This window comes from Gorilla gorilla, chromosome 10, assembly GCF_029281585.2.
Source record: "Gorilla gorilla gorilla isolate KB3781 chromosome 10, NHGRI_mGorGor1-v2.1_pri, whole genome shotgun sequence".
NCBI classification, from domain to species: Eukaryota; Metazoa; Chordata; class Mammalia; order Primates; family Hominidae; genus Gorilla; species Gorilla gorilla.
The window spans coordinates 49422845-49440672 of NC_073234.2; the positions used below are offsets into that span (position 1 = coordinate 49422845).

Below are 17828 nucleotides of genomic sequence, written 5' to 3' on the forward strand. Positions count from 1 at the left end.
GAGGGTCCAAGCTGCCGGTTCGGAAGCAGAACGCTCTTTGCTAGGTGTGGTGTTAGGGGGACAGTCCCTGCAGAACAGCAGGTCAGTGAGCACACAGACGTTGGCCCCCGGGGGCGGGGAAGGCTGCCCCACCCTGCCGGGAAAGACCCCGCGGTCCCTGTGTGGGGATGGGAGGCGGCCGCTGGGCAGCCCTCGGCCAGCAGAGGGCGACGTGGCAGGTGCGGCGACCAGGCTGCTCCCAATCTGGGGTAGGAACTGAGATTTGGGCCCCCGCGGGGGTCTGAGCAGGGGCGTGATGAAACTGTGACCTGTCTAAGGGCAAAGCTGGGCGTGTATCCTGGGACCCTCTCCTCCCCGGATCCCTCTGGTTCTATCTGGACCTCTGCGAGGGGCCACTGCAGAGGCATCGGCCTGGGAAGACTCCGGAGCTCAGGATTTAACCATGGTTTATTGCAGACCTATTGTGTGCCAGGCACGAGCCCAGTGCTCCCACAAACAGTGTCTCCAGGTACGAGAAGTGTAATTTCGACCCTGGAACACCTTCCTGCACTCAGACAGAAGCATGTGCAGACTGCTCTCAGCAACGCCACCTCCTTCACTCCCTGGCCATTGGGCCCCCTTCTCTCTACCTGTCCCCTGTCACTCCACTTCCTGCCCCAGGCCTTCTCTTAGGGATTTTCCAGGCTTTGGGGAGCTGCTGCTTTCAGTTTCTGGCTGTGGGGTCTCAGCAGGAGTTTGTTCCAAAACCCAGTAGAAATAAAATCCTTCAAGAGGGAGATGATTCGTGGGCTGGGTGGATTCCAGTGACCAGAGGACGTGCAAACTCTGCCCTAATGATCTGGGAACCTAGCCCATCCATTGAGCTTTCTGTTTTCACCCAGTTTCACTTCCTGGTTCTCTTCCGAGCCTTGCACAATGCTGGGAGACAGGCCTAGAAAAGTGCCATCATGAGGATGGTGGAAGACACACATAAGATGCCGGCCTGGGGAGGCTACTCTGGGTCATTACAGCAGGAGCAGGGAGAGCTTTCTTCACTGCCCTGCCCCTAGGCTGAGGACGACTAAGGCCAGGTCTTCCCAACCTTGGGGCTGTCCTTGTCCATAGCCTGAGTCTCCACCCCCGCTCCTTATATTCCTCAAGCTCCCCTCCAATCCACTTCCCTGCAGCCCACTTCCCTGCACCCAGGGGCCAGGACAACCTGCTCCATACGTGAGCATACATACATCCTTGAAATTTCCAAATGCCAAACTTTCTGTGTGTCTCTCTAGAGCCATTGAATTCTCCTGAGACACACTCTCTGGGCCTGGCCAGGGGTGTGGGCCTGAGCCAGGGGCCAGTAGGGGAGCTGGAGGCTTCTTGGATGGAGCCAAATTTCTTTTGAGCCTCGGAAGCCTTGGAGGAAACCGCCCTGCAGTCCTGGGGCAGAGAAGACTATGCCACAGAGAGGGCGAGGGGCTGGCTTGTGGTCAAAAGGCCCAGAGCTGTCTGAGCCCAAGGGTGGCCACTGGCATGGTTTTAGGCAAGAACTGGAGCTTGCAGACTTAGACTAGGAGGTGCTCCAGACACTCTTTGAGTCAGGTAAAGTTATTTTCAAACCCCCATCTTGAGGCAAATTGCCAGGGGCTGGAGCATAAAGAATAGATGAGACTGAGGAAGTTAGCTCTGATATAGGCTGAAATGTCAGAGAACTAGAGCTAAAGAAGCCTCAAAGGACATCAGGACCAAATCTTCCAATATGTAGATAAGAAACAAAGGTCCTGGCCAGGCGCGATGGCTCACACCTGTAACCCCAGCACTTTGGGAGGCCGAGGTAGGTGGAACACCTGAGGTCAGGAGTTCGAGACCAGCATGGCCAACATGGTGAAACCCTGTCTCTACTAAATATACAAAATTAGCCAGGCATGGTGGCATGTGCCTGTAATCCCAGCTACTCGGGAGTCTGAGGGAAGAGAATGATTTGAACCTGGGAGGTAGACGTTGCGGTGAGCTGGGATCATGCCATTGCACTCTAGCCTCGACAACAAGAGCGAAACTCCGTGTCAAAAAAAAAAAAAGAAGGAAAAAAGAAAAGAAAAGGTCCTGAGACAGGCCTGCTTTTGTCACATGGAGCAAACATCTGGGGTCAGACCTGGGTCTCTTGACACCCACTGACCTTCCCCCTGCCATGCTTGGCCTCGATATCCTCTCAGTTAATCTGAAAGTCCTGGGCCTTGCCCATCTGACCTGCCCTTTTTCCACTGGCCTGTGATCCTGCCACACCTCAGTAGGACCTCTTAGGATTTAATGCCCTAGTAAGTCAGGCCCCAGCTCTCTCAGGCAGCTGACATTTAGCAGGCTGCGCTCTTGTTGAGGAGACAGAAAGCCCAAGGCATCATGGAGCTGAGATACAAATCCACAGAGAGAAACTGATGGGCCCTGGCTCTCTGGAGCTTATGCTAGAGGCTGAGGCCTGGCAGGGAAGTGTGTGCCAGGGGCTGGACAGGGCCCTGTGCCACCCTGGCAGCTCTGGTGGGGCAGTGGGGTTGATCAAGGGCAGGGGGCAAAGTGCAGGCCCAGGCTCTGAGTCTGGGACTGGGATTCCCTGGCTTGGCACTCTGACTCTGGAGCCTCTTTTGCATCCTGTCCCGGGAGTGGTAGGGGGTGCACCCTGCTGGCCATAGGGGTGGGGAGAGAGCCAGGCGTCAGGGAGCCTGCCGCTTTGAGCAGGCCAGACAGCAGGGGATCAGATTTCAGCCCAGCTGTATTTTTGGCTGGGTGGGCTGGGGGCCGAGCAGGCAGGCGCAGCTGCCCATCCCCAGCACACACCACACTCACACTACCTCTACCCAGATAGGGCACCATCCACTGCCCCCCACCCCCCAGCCCCCTGCAGGCAGAAAGGAATCAGGTGCTCCTGGGCTACTGAATCACTTTAGGCTTCTCTGGACTGTTGCTAATTTTTTGTAGTGTCTTCTTGATCCGCAGCGCAGTGAGTCGGGCAGAGGGGTTTGGGTACCAGCACTCCCGCATCATCTGAGCTAGGCCTGAGAGGACCTGGGGGTTGGGAGAGAGGTGCAGAGGAGAGGAGGCAGAGAGAGAGATGCAGAGAAGAGGAGGGGGTCGGGAGAGAGATGCAGAGGGAGGTGGGTCAGAGAAGATGGGAAGAAGATGAGGAGGATGGCCAGTAATGGGGAGACATAAGCAGGAGAGAAAGGATGAGAGGAGGGAGATGAGAGCATTGGAAAGGAGAGCGAGAGGAAAGACAAGTGGTGAGAGAGAGAACAGAGGATGACAAAAAAATCAAAAATGGAAGAGGAAGAGAGTAGAGTGAGAAAGGAATGGAGAAAGACAGGGCAGACAGAAAGAGAGAACTCAGATCTTCAGGAGCACTCAAGCCCCGTTGGGCAAGCAGTGTCTGTGAAACACCTTACCCCCATCCCCACCTTTGCCAAGATCCACAGGAAGGGGCCGATTCTTCAAGCCTGGGGGCTCCCACATCCCCATCCACAGCCTAAGACCCCAGTGCAGAGGGCAGTGTCTTCCAGCCCCTCCATCAGCCATGGCTGGGCCCAAGGGACTGTGGAAGTGGGAACTGCCCTAAAAATGCAAGTGTCCAGGGAGCAACCCATCCCAAAAAGCTCATCAACCCATCCCAGTAAGCTCATCAACCCATCCCAGGAAGCTCATCAACCCATCCCAGGGCCTGAAATGAGCTGGCCCCACTTCTGGCTCCTGAAAGTGAGTGTATGTGTGTGTGTACAGGAATGCATACATGTGTCTTTTTGCAGATATGTATGTTGTACAGAAATGTATGTCTATGTATACATATATACATATATGTATACATGTATAGAATATATTCATTCTTTCAGTAAATATTTATTAGCACCTATTGTGAGCCAGATACTATGATAGGTAATAGGGACATAAGGGTGAGCAAAAGACACGTTCTTTGTCCTCACGGGGCCAACAGTCTGGCATATATGCGCATGTGTATATTTCTGTGAGTGTATGTTCAGAAGGATATTCACACTTGTATGTGTTGATATACGTGTGTGTGTCTTTGTACAAGTGAAGTGTTTTGAGAAAAAACAAGGACAAACAACAACAAAATAGCAACAAACAAAGACAAATAGCAACAAAAATACCACAGTGGTCAGGTGTGGAGGCTCACACCTATAATCCCAATACTTTGGGAGGCTGAGGCAGGAGGATCACTTGAGCCCAAGAGTTTGAGATAAGCCTGAGCAACATAAAAGACCTTGTCTCTACAAAAAATTTTAAAAATTAGCCAGGTGTGGTGGTGTGCACTACACCTAGCTACTGGGGAGGCTGAGGCAGTAGGATCAGTTGAGCCGAGGAGTTTGAGGTTACAGTGAGCTATGACTGTGCCACTGCACCCCAGCCTGGGTGACAAGAGCAAACAAAACCCTGTCTCTCAAACACACACACACACACACACACACACACACAGAGCCACAGATAGCCTCTGACTTTTCACAGGGAAGGTGAAGGTTCTTAAAATCCCAGAATGACCAGATGGCCGTGGGGGCAGGGAGCATGGGCCAGGGTTGAAAGAGGGAGTACCTAGAGAGGTGCCCTAACCAGGACACTCAGTATCTATGAGATGAAGCAGAGGCCTCAGACACAAGTTCCTGGGCCCAGAAATCCCAGCCGTGAGCCACCACCCCACGCCATCCTAGTCCCAGCAGAGGCCTCACCGGGTCTGCAGCCAGCCGGTTAGGGATGGTGGGGGTCTGCTGATCCACACACACCACCTTCTTCATGTCCTCAAAGCTGGGGTCATTGGGCACCACATCATAGAAGGGTGGTCTATAGTCCTCCACGATGCCTGGAAATGGAGAATGGACAGGACAATCACTTGGGACTCCAAGGAGGCCCAATACCACCCAGAGGAGAGCCTTTTCTACCCTCTATCCAAGGGCCAGAAACCAGTGGCCTGGACACACTACCCCTGAGAGGGACAGTATAATGCAATAAATGTGTTTCTAACTAATATTAATGACTGCCATTTGTTTTGCACATGGCATGTGCCAGGTATTCTGCTGTAAACACTTTACGTGCTTTATCCTGTTTGTCCTCACAACAGCCCTGTGGGGTGGGTACTAGTATTACCTCCATTTTACAGATGAAGAAACGGATGCTCAGAGAAGGGGGGCCCAAGGTTCCACAGCTAGTAATGGCAGAGGCAAGACTCAAACCCATCTCGGATTCCTAGGCCAGCCTTGTTCCAGTCTTTCCTCAGCTGCCTTCCACCCAGTGCCCGGGACTGCTCCCAGGCCCCAACTATCACACATGCCTGATAATAATAACACCAAATGTTTACTGAGCACTGTATGCCAGGTGCTGTCCTAAGAGCTCTGCATGAAATCCTCACAGCAGCCCTATGAGGTAGGTAATACTATGAGCTCCACTTTATAAGCCAAGAAATGAAGGCCAGAGAGTTTAAGAAACTTGTCTAAGATCAACAGACAGTAAGTGACAGGGCTAGGATTTAAGCCCACAGTCTAACACCAAAGCATGTGCTCTTGACCTCTGAGCTGCACTTATTTTTTTACCCAGGTCCACAAAACATCACCCAGTGTCAGGGATGGCACGGGCCTCTGCTGACTCCTGCAGCCGGCACTGACCCCCTCCTCTTTGTATCCCAAGTTCACAGTTTTTAGGAGGAGCTTTCTGAAAACAATGCCAGTGGAGCTGCAGACAGCCCCATGCCCCATCCTGTTTCCCAGCCTGAGGCTGGGGGCCATGGCCACACAGGCCGCAACCTCGATAGAGCCTTCGCCAGCTGTTCTCCCCATGGCCAGCTTCCAGGCCGGCCCCTGTGCCGCTCACGCCCTAATCAGTGCTGCACAGAGGCCTGAATGTGTCTAATGGGCCTTTAATCAGTGCCGGGGCTGACACCAGATTACAGTGTTTATAATGCGCCGCGAGTCCGTGTGGGGCTGATGGAGCTTCCCCCTCCACCCCAGGCAGCCTCCTCCCAGCCTTTCCTTTCTGCCCTGCAGCCTGGTCCAAGGAGCCTTGGCTTCTTCCAGGTTCCTCTTTCCCCCGATCCCGGTCTCCTTAGAGCCCACTCTGGCAATTCATGCCCGGAGTCCTGAGGAATCTAAGCACCTCGTGAGTCTCCCCAAGGGACCGGTGACACCACAGCCTCTGTTTTCAGTTGATGATCACCGAGGACAAATGAAGTCTGGCATGGGGCTGGCTCCTGGTAGATGCTCAGGAAATGAGGACATCCTTGTCCCCAAGAAGCAGGGCTCCAGCCATATCCTGAGGATTGTCCCCAACCTGTCACGACTCCTGGAAGTCCCTCACCATGGACAGCCTCCTCAAAGGTTGACAATGCTCCCACCAGTCTAGACGACCCACCCATCCTCTGTCCACTCCAGGGCTGAGAGAACATCGACCTCAGGGCTGCCTGCCCAGGGCAGGTCCCTCTACCTGTCGCAATCCCTCTAAATCAGAGTCCCCTGTGGCAACCCACAGTAACAACGAGGCAGCAATAAGCAGGCAGTGCAGGCACTCACATGCATTGTGTGCATGAGGAAATCAAGGGCCAGAGAGGTTAAAGTGCACACAGTGATGATGAGCACTGGCCCCGGGGCAGACTGCCCGGTTTCGGACCCTGATGCTGCCTCAAGCCCACTGTCATTCTGTGCCCCCGTCTCCTCAACTGTAAAATGGGGACAATATGACGCCAGGCACTCATTCTATCTACAACAATAACAGCCACTAATATTTAGCTCTAGATACTGTTCTAAATACTTAGATTATCTCAACAACTGGAAGCTATTTTTATTCTCATTTTATTTATTTTAATAATTTTTTTTTTTGAGACAGGGTCTCACTCTGTCGCCCTGACTGGAGTGCAGTGGCATGATCTTGGCTCACCGCAACCTCTGCCTTCTAGGTTCAAGTGATTCTCCTGCCTCAGCCTCCCGAGTAGCTGGGATTACAGGTGTGTGCCACCACAGCCAGCTAATTTTTGTATTTTTAGTACAGACAGGGTTTCGCCATGTTGGCCAGGCTGGTCTTCAATTCCTGACCTCAGGTGATCTGCCCGCCTCGGCCTCCCAAAGTGCTGGGATTACAGGCATGAGCCACCGCACCCATTTTACAAATGAGGAAGCTGAGGCACAGAGAGGTCAAATAACCTACGCACAGTCATGGCAAGATCAGGAATAGAACCCAGGAAGTCTGATTCCAAGCCTATGCTCTTAGCCACTAAGCAATACCACTGCCTTGTCCATACCAAAGAATTAAATAATACATGTAAAGTGCATAGCATGGCATCTGGCACATATTTAAGCTCAATCAATATTAGCTGCTATTAATATTTCTGTTATTATCATGTACCCAAGATTTCACAGCCAGACTCACAGACCCTGTTATCTGTTTTTAAGGTTTATACCTTAAAAGGTCACTCAGCTGAACCAGCTGGTGGGCAGCATGGAAGGGGTGCCAGGAGGTCTGACTGCAAACCTCCCAGGCCATGGGCACTGGCCATGGCTGGAAGCCCCTGGCTCCACAGGCTGATTCCCCTTTCCCTACCCTGTGTAGGGTAGGCCCTCACCATTCACGATGGTCCGGCGGGCGATCTCCCACAGCACCAGGCCAAAGGCCCAGATGTCAGTCCACTTGTAGGACTCAAAGCAGTCCGTGCGGATCTGCTCGTCCAGCACCTCAGGCGCCATGTACCGCTTGGTGCCCACTCTCGGGTTGTTGCCGATGTCCAGGTAATCGCTGCCCTGTGAGTGCATCACAGCCAGGCCTGTGGGGGTGTGGCCTGTCACTCCTGCCCCTCTCCCAAACCTGGGATCCAGGGGGCAGGCAAGGTGGGGACTGAGAGAAACAGTGGGACAGAGAGGGGAAGGCAGATGGAGACCTGCACGGAGATGGGCTGGAAGGCAGTGGCCACAGAGAGAACCATGGCCCCAGGTACTCTTTGCTTCTGTAGTGCTCTCTAGGTTCCCAAGAACCCAGCGAGATGTGAGTGGGCAAGGCAGGCATTATGAGCCCACTTCACAGAGCAGACCTGGAGGCTGGTGATGGGGAGGGATGTAGTTAGCGAAACCAGGATGAGAACCCAGGTTCCTGGCTCCTGCCTCCTTTCTCGCAACTCCTGGAGCCAGGATGGTATGGTGGAAGGAATCTGGGTTTGAAAAGGGTGTTCAGACAACTCGTGGGGTCTTGCGGAGGAGAACTGAAACAACATGCACCTCTAAATTTTCAAGTGCTAATCATGGTCACCGCCCACAGGCAAAGGAGAGGAGAGCGCACAAGCTCCGCCCACCTGTGAAGGGCGCGCCCCTGCCCCGCCCGGCTCACCCAGGTCGGCGATGCAACACTGCAGGTTGCTCTTGACCAGCACGTTGCGGCTCTTGAAGTCGCGGTGGGCAATGGCTGGTTTACCCTGAGTACCGAAGATCTCCACGTGCAGGTGCGCCAGGCCGCAAGCTGCGGACACAGCTAGCCTCAGAGCCAGATGGGGCTCCAGCGTCTGTCTCTGCAGAAAGTCGTAGAGGGAGCCGTGCTCGTGGTAGTGTGTGATGAGCCACAGCTGCGTGCTCGAGTTGCGGGAGGTCATGTCTGAGGCGATGAAGCCTGTGTGCAGAAAGGTTGGGTGACTCAGCCAAGGGGCTGGGGCTAAGGGAGGCTGGAGTCGTCAGGGTCAGGGTGGGGTTGGGGGAGAGGGAATGGGCTGGGTCACTGCTAAGCTAGGTCTGGGGGTGGGGTTGATGTGGCTTAGGTCAGAGACAGAACTGGAGTCAGAGGTTGGGTCTGGGCCTGGCTTAGTGGCTTGCACCTGTAATCCCAACACTTTGGGAGGCCAAGGCAAGAGCACTGCTTGAGCCTAGGAATTTGAGACCAGTCTGGGAAACACAGGGAGACCTCGTCTCTACAAAAAATAAAAAAGTTAGCTGGGCATGGTGGCACATGCCTGTGGTCCCAGCTACTCAAGAGGCTGAAGTGGGAGGATCACTTGAGCTCAAGAGATTGAGGCTCCAGTGAGATTGCACCACTGCATCCCAGCCTGGGTGACAGAGCAAGGCCCTGTCTCAAAAATAAAATAAAATAAAATAAAATAAAATAAAATAAAATAAAATAAAAGAGGTTGATGCTGCAGGTGGGCTGAGAGTCCTTCAGGGTTCTGTTAATGTCTGGAGGTCTGCAAACTTGAGCCCTGAGTGCAGGGGGGCAAAGCCCCAGGCCTGGCACAGCTGGCCTCTCCCCTTGCCTAGGATGTTGTCGTGTCTGAGCAACACTGTGTTGTAGATCTCAGTCTCCCGGAACCAGGACTGTTCATCCCTCGAGGAGAAGATCTTGACGGCCACACTTTCACCGTGCCACAAGCCCCGCCACACTTCGCCATAGCGGCCTTTTCCTGATGGCCAGAGGGGAAGGTGAGGGTTACACACTGGGCACACAGAGCCCTGGAACAGCCCCCCGTCTTGATGCTGCGCTGCCTCCCTCGCCCACCCCACCCACAGAACCCCAGACCCTTAGGTTTAACTTAATCCAGACCCAAACCCAGTGGCAGGCCACCCCCAGCTGCCTCTCGTTCCACCCCGGTCCTGCAGAAAGAAGAACCTAGCCCTGGCCTGTCTCCAGCCCACTCCCTACCCAGCAGAATTCCAATTCTGACCCAGGCCTGGCACCGCCTGTGATTCCGGTAGCCAAGAACTCCCTCACCCCTCCAGGCTCATGAGAGCCCTTGGTCCTCATCCACCGGGCTCACCCACTGCTCACCCACACATTCCACCAAGGCAACCTGCCGTGCCACTGTCCTCTGCACCAGGAAGGGGAGCCCCGAGCCACTCCCTGTGGTGCAGTCACTGTCCAGGAGGTCCTGGGGGTACGGAGAGGCCACTGAGAGGCTGCCACAACCAGCCACAGCCCCCTTCTCTATCCTCGACCTGGGACCTGCTGGGTCACTGCAAGCTCCTCACTCGCCCAGCTCCCCACCGGCTCTAATCTCTGGGTGACCCCTCTGATTCTGCAGTTCCTATCTGCCGCCCCTCCACCCTGTGTCCCAAGTCCCCAGGCCCATACCCCCAACATGCTGTCGCCCTGCTCAGATGCTTTCAGGATGAGACTGGACTCTCCCAGCTCGCTGTGCAGGCCACGCTGCTTCTCCTGCCTCCGTCGGACATGCCACAGGCCCAGGACACCCAGGGCCACCAGGGCCAGCAAGGCCAGCACGGGGCCCAGGATCAGGGCTAGCTGGCCATCTGTTCCCGGCTGCTCCGAAGGAGGTTGGGTGGCTGAGGGAGGGGGACACTGAGGCTCAGCTTCCACTAGGTCAGCTCCCCCCACCTTGGGCCAGACAATTCTGCCAGTTAGATCCCAGAGTCCTGCCCACCCGCTCCCCCGCCCCCAGCCCCTTTATTGGCCAGAGCATGAGAAGAAAGGAGGGAAGGGAGGGCAGGGGCCAAGAAGATGGGGAGGGAGTGCTGGGGCAGCTGGACGTACCCTCCAGCACCAGGGACACGTTGTGGTTGCAGAGGTGGCTGTCGCAGCAGTAGTGGTTGACGAACTCAGTGGGGCGCCCCCTGCAGAGCTCCCTGTGCAAGTTCCCGCAGCCCCGGTGTTCCTGGGGGTGCCTCCCCTCCTCCCGCACCAGCACTACTGTGCACCAGGCCCCCTGGCAGGTAGGCCCCTTGCAATGTGGGCTCTCACACGTGCAGGTCACCAGCGGGCCCCGAGATGGCTTCACAGGGTCTCCTGGAAGACACATCGGAAGCTCAGCCACTGTGGTCCCAGCTCCCCCAGGCTGAGCCCGACACCCATTTCTGTCCCACTGTCCCTCTCGTCTGACCCCTCAGACAAACACCTTGAAGCTTTGGTCTCTTACTTTCATCCTCAGTCATCCTTCCCTCAGAACCCTCCCCTCAGGGCAGCTGACACTCTGAAAAGCAGGCTTTTGTCCCCTCCTGGCTTGTAGGTCCTCCCCTCCCAGTTCTAGGCTGGGCTGGGCCCCCAGCCCCAGCCCTGAGTGCTCTCCCAGGCTTGGCCTGCCAACACCTGCTCTCCCTCCACCCCACATATAGGCTTCCACCCTAGTCTGACAGAGCTCCAGCCTGCAGGTCTGGATCAAGAGGAGAGGAAAGGAGGGCTGGGGTAGCTGGGGGCTGAGTCCAATGGAGCCTCACTGTCCTCCACTCTCCAGTCAAGCTCCTACATTCTCCCCAGCTTCTCAAGTTCAGCCCCAGGCAGAGCTGATCTGGGCCCAGATAGCCCTTTCTGTATCCAGGTTCCTGTTTCCTAACTGCTCCCCCAGTACTCACCCTGGGTCACCAAGGCCATCAGCAGCATCAGAAGGCCTTTCCTGGGGGAGCCCAAGGTCATGGTCCCTGCAGAGAGGAGCAAGAGAGGTGGAGTAAGAGCCATGAAGTGTGACAGCCGCTGGCCGTGGCTCCCTCCTGCCCAGAGGAAATCACGGAGTTTTTTTTGGAGGGGAGGCAGGGAGGCCGCCTCTCTACTCCCTGCCGCCTGGCTTTGGGGCGGGGCCTGCAGGGGAAGTCCTGGTTCACTTCCCCATGGAAACCATCCTGTTAGAGGTGAAGGGTGGAGAGCAATGTTTAAGTGACTGAGAGCTTGGGGAAACCCTAGCTCTGCACCCCTGCTGCTGAGCTCAGACTGCAGGCAGGTTGGGAGAGCCGCAGGGAGCACCCAATTGGGGTAGAAGGAGCATCTCTCCAGCAGCTCCCCTTCTGTTCTGTGTCTCTTTCCCACTCCTTCACAGCCTCCACCCCTGCCTACCCTTTCCCAGTGCCCCCCCAGCCCTGGCTGCCTCAAACATAAACAGGCTCCTGTCTTCACTTCCTGCCATTCAGGGTCCTGCCAAGCCAGGAACAGGAATCAAGATTGTTTAGATTGGGGTCTGGATAGAACAGGCAGGAGTCACGCATAGCAGGGAACTAAGGGCATATTTTCAGGGTGGGCTGCAGCAGCCACAAGGTCTGGAGGGGCTTTTTAAATATGCCCTTAGTTCCTTGCTACCCTTAGTTCCTTGTGCCTGGGACACCCACATGACAGAATTCTAGGTGGACATCCTGTGAATCACAAAATCCAGCTCCTTGTTTTACAGAAGAGAGGAGTAAGGCTCATACAGGGAAGAAGACTTGTCCCGGGTCAGACAGGACTCACTGGCACCAGCAGGAGTACATCCCAGGTTTCCAGACTCCTAATCAAGTGCTCTCTTCGCTCTGTCCCTATCCAGCGGTGGCAGCCCGTGTCCGAGCCCTCAGGGCTATAACAACCACGCAAAGCTCGGACGGGGCAGGGTCATGCCAGATGTAGAGAAACCTCTCTGCAAGCTCACCAGAGTATAAGCTGCCCTCTCAGAGCCGTTCCCTGGCCCCCTTCTTTCCCCTTGCCATCTAGGAAAGGGTGGGTGGAGGGCCAGTGATGTGGCAGGGGAAGTGAAACACACTTAGACACTGAATGTTTGACCTTCCATGGCTGACTAGGGTTGAACTTTTCCAGAAGTTTGTTGGAGAGTGTTAGGGGGAGTAATTCTGGTCTATGATAGTCCCCAATCCAGGTCCCACACCAACTAGTGCTTCTGAAGCCACCCAGTCTTCATTTCTCACAGGTTTAGAACCAGAAGATATTGGCTACAGCTGCAGCAAGAAGGACCCTGGTCAGACAGCAACAGGACTTTCTGAATGGTGGAGCATGTGCAGGTGTGTGTCTGGGGACTGGATCCTCAGGCAGGGCACAAGGCAGGGAGACTGTCCTTTGGCATGACATGGTGAGCCTGACAGGGCTGGGCACATGGCCACAGAGGCTTCAGAAAGCCCATAGTCTAAGAATGGTGCCAAATGAAGACCCAAGATGCTGAGGCTCTGAGGGCAGTATGGCTAGGGGTGGGGTAGGGGGGCTTCATAGGCCTCTCTGGCTGGTGGCAGGCCTGGCCTTCCTGCCTGGGCTTCCTCTGCCCCAGAGGCCCAGGCTGGGGGAGGAAACAGAGCCCTGGGCTGCTGCAGCTGTGTCCCCAGCCTCTGCCTGACCTCCTGCCTCTTGCCCCTCCCGCAGCCAGTGAGGACTCTGGCTAGCACTGTGCGGCAGGACTGATGGTGGGATGGGATGGAGAGAGCACCCTAGAGGAGCTGAATCTGCCCACTGGGGTACTAGCAGGAAGCCATCCTTGGCAGCCTTTGCTAGCCCAGAAAGCTGCAAAGGAGAGGGTTTGAGGTGGAAAGAAAAAAGTGGCTAACAATAAGGCTAAAATCCGGCATTCCTCTAGGATCCTCTGCCCGTACCTCTACTTCTCTGGCCGTGCCCCAGTCCACCCTCCTTCTACTTTATCACACATCAGAATCACCTGAAGTGCTCACTGAGAAAAGCATATTCACTGGTTTCACCCTCACTCCAGACTCTGATTCAGTCCTGGAATCAGCAAGAAACATGCATTTTTTAAAAGTTCCCCAGGGAGTTCTGATCAGTTTGTGTGGGCACAACGCTAAGTCTGGTTCCTCTGCTTTCATTTTGCTGTACAGGGCCCTGCTGGGTGAGTGGGAGTGGGATGCAGAGGGAGGGGACACTCACTCCCACCCTGGATCCTCCCCGTCTACTACAGAAGGGACAGCCAAGGGTAAACACCAAAGCTGGGACGTGGTGACACTGTGGAGCGAGGCTGTCTGCATCTGCAGAACCCATCTATGGTCTAATCCTGGGAATGTGATGGAGTAAAATTGGGACTGTCCAATTTTTAACTGGACCCAGTGTGAGATCAAGTACAGGAGGGTGCTGAGTCCTGACCAGTCCAAACTCAGAGCTGACTCTGTACGATTTACCCTGAAATCTGACTGTAGCACAGACAGACTCCTGGGGCCTGGCAGGATCCTTTCACTTCTAAGCAAAACTTTGTGAAAGATCTCCTGCTGACAGAAGCATCACTTTTGTTGGCCAGAAATTACAGACGTTAAACTAATTTCAAACGTTAGCTAAACACTATGAAATACTTAATAATAACAGTTAACCTTCTCTGAGTACTAATTATGTGCTAAGTACTGAACTTGAATGGTTTATCTGATTTAATCATCACAACAGTCCAACAGGGGAATTGAGGCTCAGAGATGTTCAGTTTCTTGTCCATAGTCACTGAGCATGTCTTAATAAACTTAAATTGCTGATAATAAATCCTTCCTTGGTCATTGTTATTCCTCCAGTTGTTTGGGGTTAGATGAATCCCTCAAAGGAAGAAAAAGACATGGGTCTTGGTGGACGTGTACAAATTGCCCACTACTGTTGTTATTAACGGGTGCCCTACTCAGATTTGTTTAAATGAAGACAGCGTTTTTGTTTGTTTTTAATTTTTTTTTTTTTGAGACAGGGTCTTGCTCAGTCGCCCAGGCTGGAGTGCAGTGGTGCAATCATAGCTCACTGTAGCCTTGAACTCCTGGGCTCAAGTGATCCTCCCACCTCAGCCTCCCAAGTCCCAAGGGACTACAGGGGCGCAGCACCATGCCCAGTTTTATTTTTAGTAGCGATAGGGTCTCACTGTGTTGACCCAGGCAACAAAGGTGGTGTTGCTGCCCAGAAATCATCTGTTTGCCATAGGCTTAGTCAAAGTCTGAGCCTCAGGTGGGAGAGCCAGAGTAGTGGTATGCCCGAAAGGTGCTTATCAATGTTTTTCTCCCCAGCATACCTGAAGGATTGATAAAACCTACTCCCATCAACGGCAGTGGCTCAGCACAGCAGTGATCTTCACAGGGCTGGAGAAGCGCCATATCAAGCACAACCTTCTGGACTCACTCTGCACTTCAGTAGGCCTTACCCCAACAGCAGAGGACCAGACCCAGCTGTTCATATTGGGTTGCCCTTACGATTCATCCATGTGATTTATTAGCCCTTCACAGCGGGGTGATGCAGTGGAACATCCAGGTGATGCCTGGATTTTCAGGTCTCAGGCAGACCATGGAGGCAGCACAGTGTAGCACAGAGGTTAGGGTGTGGGCTCTGGAGCATGGAGACCTGGGTTCAAATCCTGCCTTTGCCACTTAGAGGTATGAAATTTGAGATGTTACTTAAACTTTCTGAGGCTTAGGCTTCCCATCATATGTAGAGTGGGAATAATAATAGTGTTATCTCATAGGTAAAGTGTAGTACAATTATTTAGCAGAGTATAAGTAGTACACAGTAAGCACTTAAATGTTATCAAGACCCCAACCATGCCATTCACCCCACCATCCAAGGAGTTTTGGACAAGTCCCATATTCATGTCTGTTTCCTTTTCTGTAGGAAGGGGATAGTAACCCCTCTTCCACTAGGTTGCGGCCAGGATTACATGAGAAAAAAAAAATATATCTAAGTGTCTACATAGTTAGTACTCAATCAATGGTAGCTATTTCTAACAAACCAATGAAATGGGGGGACAGGTGAGAGGACAGGTATTAGGACAGACCCTGACTCAGCCAGAAGCTGGCCATACATAGGGAGGGTGAGAGCAACTGTCCATTATGCCCCTGTCCTTGGAGAAGGAAAGAGGAGCTGGGGCAGCCAGCCCAGCCATGGGTTTCACAGCACTGGCCTCCATGGAAAATCTGGGGTCCCAGCCTGGGGGGAGACTGGGATCCCCTTTGGCCTGGATCCTGAAGGAAGGTCGTGGCAAGGAGGTGACTGACCATGCGGGGCTAGGGTGAGACTCCTAGGCTGGAGTGATAGTGTCAGATTCCTCAAGCAACAGCTGGAAGGACTGATCTGGGAAAGGTGAGCTCTGCTGGGAGGCTCAACAGCTGTGGAAGTAGGCATTCACTCCAGGTCCACCCAGCGGCCTGGAGGACGTGTGATCCCTTCTATGTGAGTAGAGCAAGACAAGAATCCCACTGCCCATTTTATGAAGAGGGTAGGAGAACAGAGAAGTGAAGTCACTGACCCCAGGTCACCCGACTAGAACCAAGTTTCTGATTTCCAGTCCAGTCTCGTCCAGTCCCCACCAAGTCTCTGGTAGGGTCATGGGAGCTGTGCGCGGTCAGCCAGGGGCAGCTTGCCTTTCTAATGAGCTGGGACTGAGCCTACCGCGACCACTCTGCGGTGACTCTGGGGTCCGCCCGAAGGAAGGGCCCACTGAAGCGGGGGTCAGGCCGCCCGCCACCCGGTCCCGTCCGCGGACCTCGACTCACCTCTGGGCCCGCTCTGCGGGTGGCGGGGCGCGAGCCTTCGGCGGACCGGGGCCACCTCCCCTCCACCGCGCGGCCGCAGTTGCACCGCGAGCGCTGGACGGCGGGCTGGGGTCCGGGCGCGGCCCCGGACCGGGCTGGAGCCGGGGAGGGGCTCGCTCGGCGCAGCTGGCGCGGCAGCCTCCCGGGACTGGGATGGGGGCTGGAGCAAAAATGTTTCTTATTCCAGCGTCTTCCTGCCTGGCCCAGCTCCACCACTCCCTCCTAATAAACCGTTTCCTTATTGCCCAGCTCGCCGACTGGCCGCCGCTCGCCCCTCGCTGGGGCTGCAGGACCGGGACCCACCCCCGCGCCGCTCCCAGCCCCTCAGGGCGGCCTCCCCTCCCAGCCGCCCGCAGCTCCCGGATCGCTGGCCCGCACCCGGGCCGGGCCTCCCACATCCGCCTCCCCGAGGGGGCGGGCCTTGGACTCAGGCCGTGGGGGTCCTGTGGGGGTCCCATAGGGGTCCCGTGGGGTCCGGACCCACAGCCGTGGGAGACAGAGCCGAGATTGTAGGCAACGTCTGGCGGCCGGAGTAGTGGGTGGGGGTAGAGGGGGATCGGCTGGCAGCAGCGGAGGGGCCGCCTGGAATCGGGGCGCCGGGAAGGGGCCACCGAGGAAGGGACAGGCGGGGATGGGACGGGGAGGGACACTACCTATCCTTACCCCACCCTCAGCCCGGGGGTCCTCGGTCTAGGAGGCTTGGAGCAATGAGGGCAGAGTTTGGGGCTAGCAAAATCCAGATACGTTTTGGCTCCGCCCTCGGGAACTCCCGACTAGGCCCAAATCCTTCAGTCCCCTCCCTCGGGCCCCTTCGTCCCCCATTTGTCCCCTCCTCTCTTCAGCAGCCTCTCCCGATCCGCACTCAGCACAGGGGTATACAGGCCCAGAGGACGGCCTTCGGTTAACCCTGAGGATGGTTTGAGCCCTTCCTGGCCGTTGTGCAGCTGGGTGACAAAGACACCCCCGCCCCGCCAGGGACGGTCAGGATGGAGGGACACGCTAGGAGCAGCCTTGGACCTTCCCCTTCCAGGCAGGGCCCCCACCCCAGCAAATGGAGCTTTAGATAGAGGTGGGGAATGGAGCCTCCCTGGAACTCTGCTGACACAAGGCAGCTGGGGAGGGAAGCAGAATGGCTTCATACCGGCTGGGGAGGGGGACACAGACTCTTCCTGATGCTCCTGCACGGGCTGGGAGCACTGACCTCACTGCCCTGCTTTGCTCCAACCATCTAAGTACCTGCAGGACTCTGGTCTTAGTCCTAGCCTCCTGGTTATCCACAGAGACTCTGAAGTCAAACTACCTGCTAGGAATGCAGGCTGGTTGTGTTACCGTAGTGACACCTCTCCATGCTTCAGTCCCCCATCTGCTAAATAGGCATAGTAAACCGTGCCAGCCTCATAGGGTGGTTGTGAGAATAGAGGAAATGATGCTTATCTCAGCTCATAGCAAAGATGCTGGCTGGCTGAGCCTGACTCAGAGGAGGCCCTCAATGAAGGCGTTCGTTAATTAAATGAATAAATGAAAAGGCTGGGGAGGGGGTGGCCTCAGAGACACTTGGAAAGACGTGGGTATTAGAAGCAGGAGTAGACCTCTAAGGTGTCTTACTCTAATATGGGGATTCTACAAGATGAGCCAGGGACCCCTCCTCCTGCCCCG

General features: G+C 55.1%; 1 protein-coding gene across 4 annotated transcripts; it reads right to left on the bottom strand.

The window, feature by feature from the left end:
* Positions 1-429: 429 nt before the first annotated feature.
* On the bottom strand, positions 430-16921 carry ACVRL1 (activin A receptor like type 1). Of its 4 annotated transcripts, none has more exons than XM_063693972.1 (11): positions 16836-16921; positions 16134-16332; positions 11292-11357; positions 10477-10728; positions 10057-10268; positions 9754-9853; positions 9242-9388; positions 8332-8607; positions 7577-7774; positions 4701-4831; positions 430-3033 (listed from the first exon to the last, which is right to left on the bottom strand). In XM_063693972.1, exons 3-11 carry the CDS (start codon positions 11350-11352, stop codon positions 2899-2901), a joined length of 1512 nt encoding a protein of 503 aa, XP_063550042.1. In that variant the 5' UTR covers positions 11353-11357; positions 16134-16332; positions 16836-16921; the 3' UTR covers positions 430-2898. The 4 variants fall into 4 exon arrangements, with proteins under 4 accessions (XP_063550042.1, XP_063550043.1, XP_063550044.1 ...); XM_063693973.1 differs by having other exon boundaries at positions 16826-16921; XM_063693974.1 differs by lacking the exon at positions 16836-16921 and having other exon boundaries at positions 8332-8611; positions 9246-9388; positions 16134-16342.
* Positions 16922-17828: the final 907 nt, after the last annotated feature.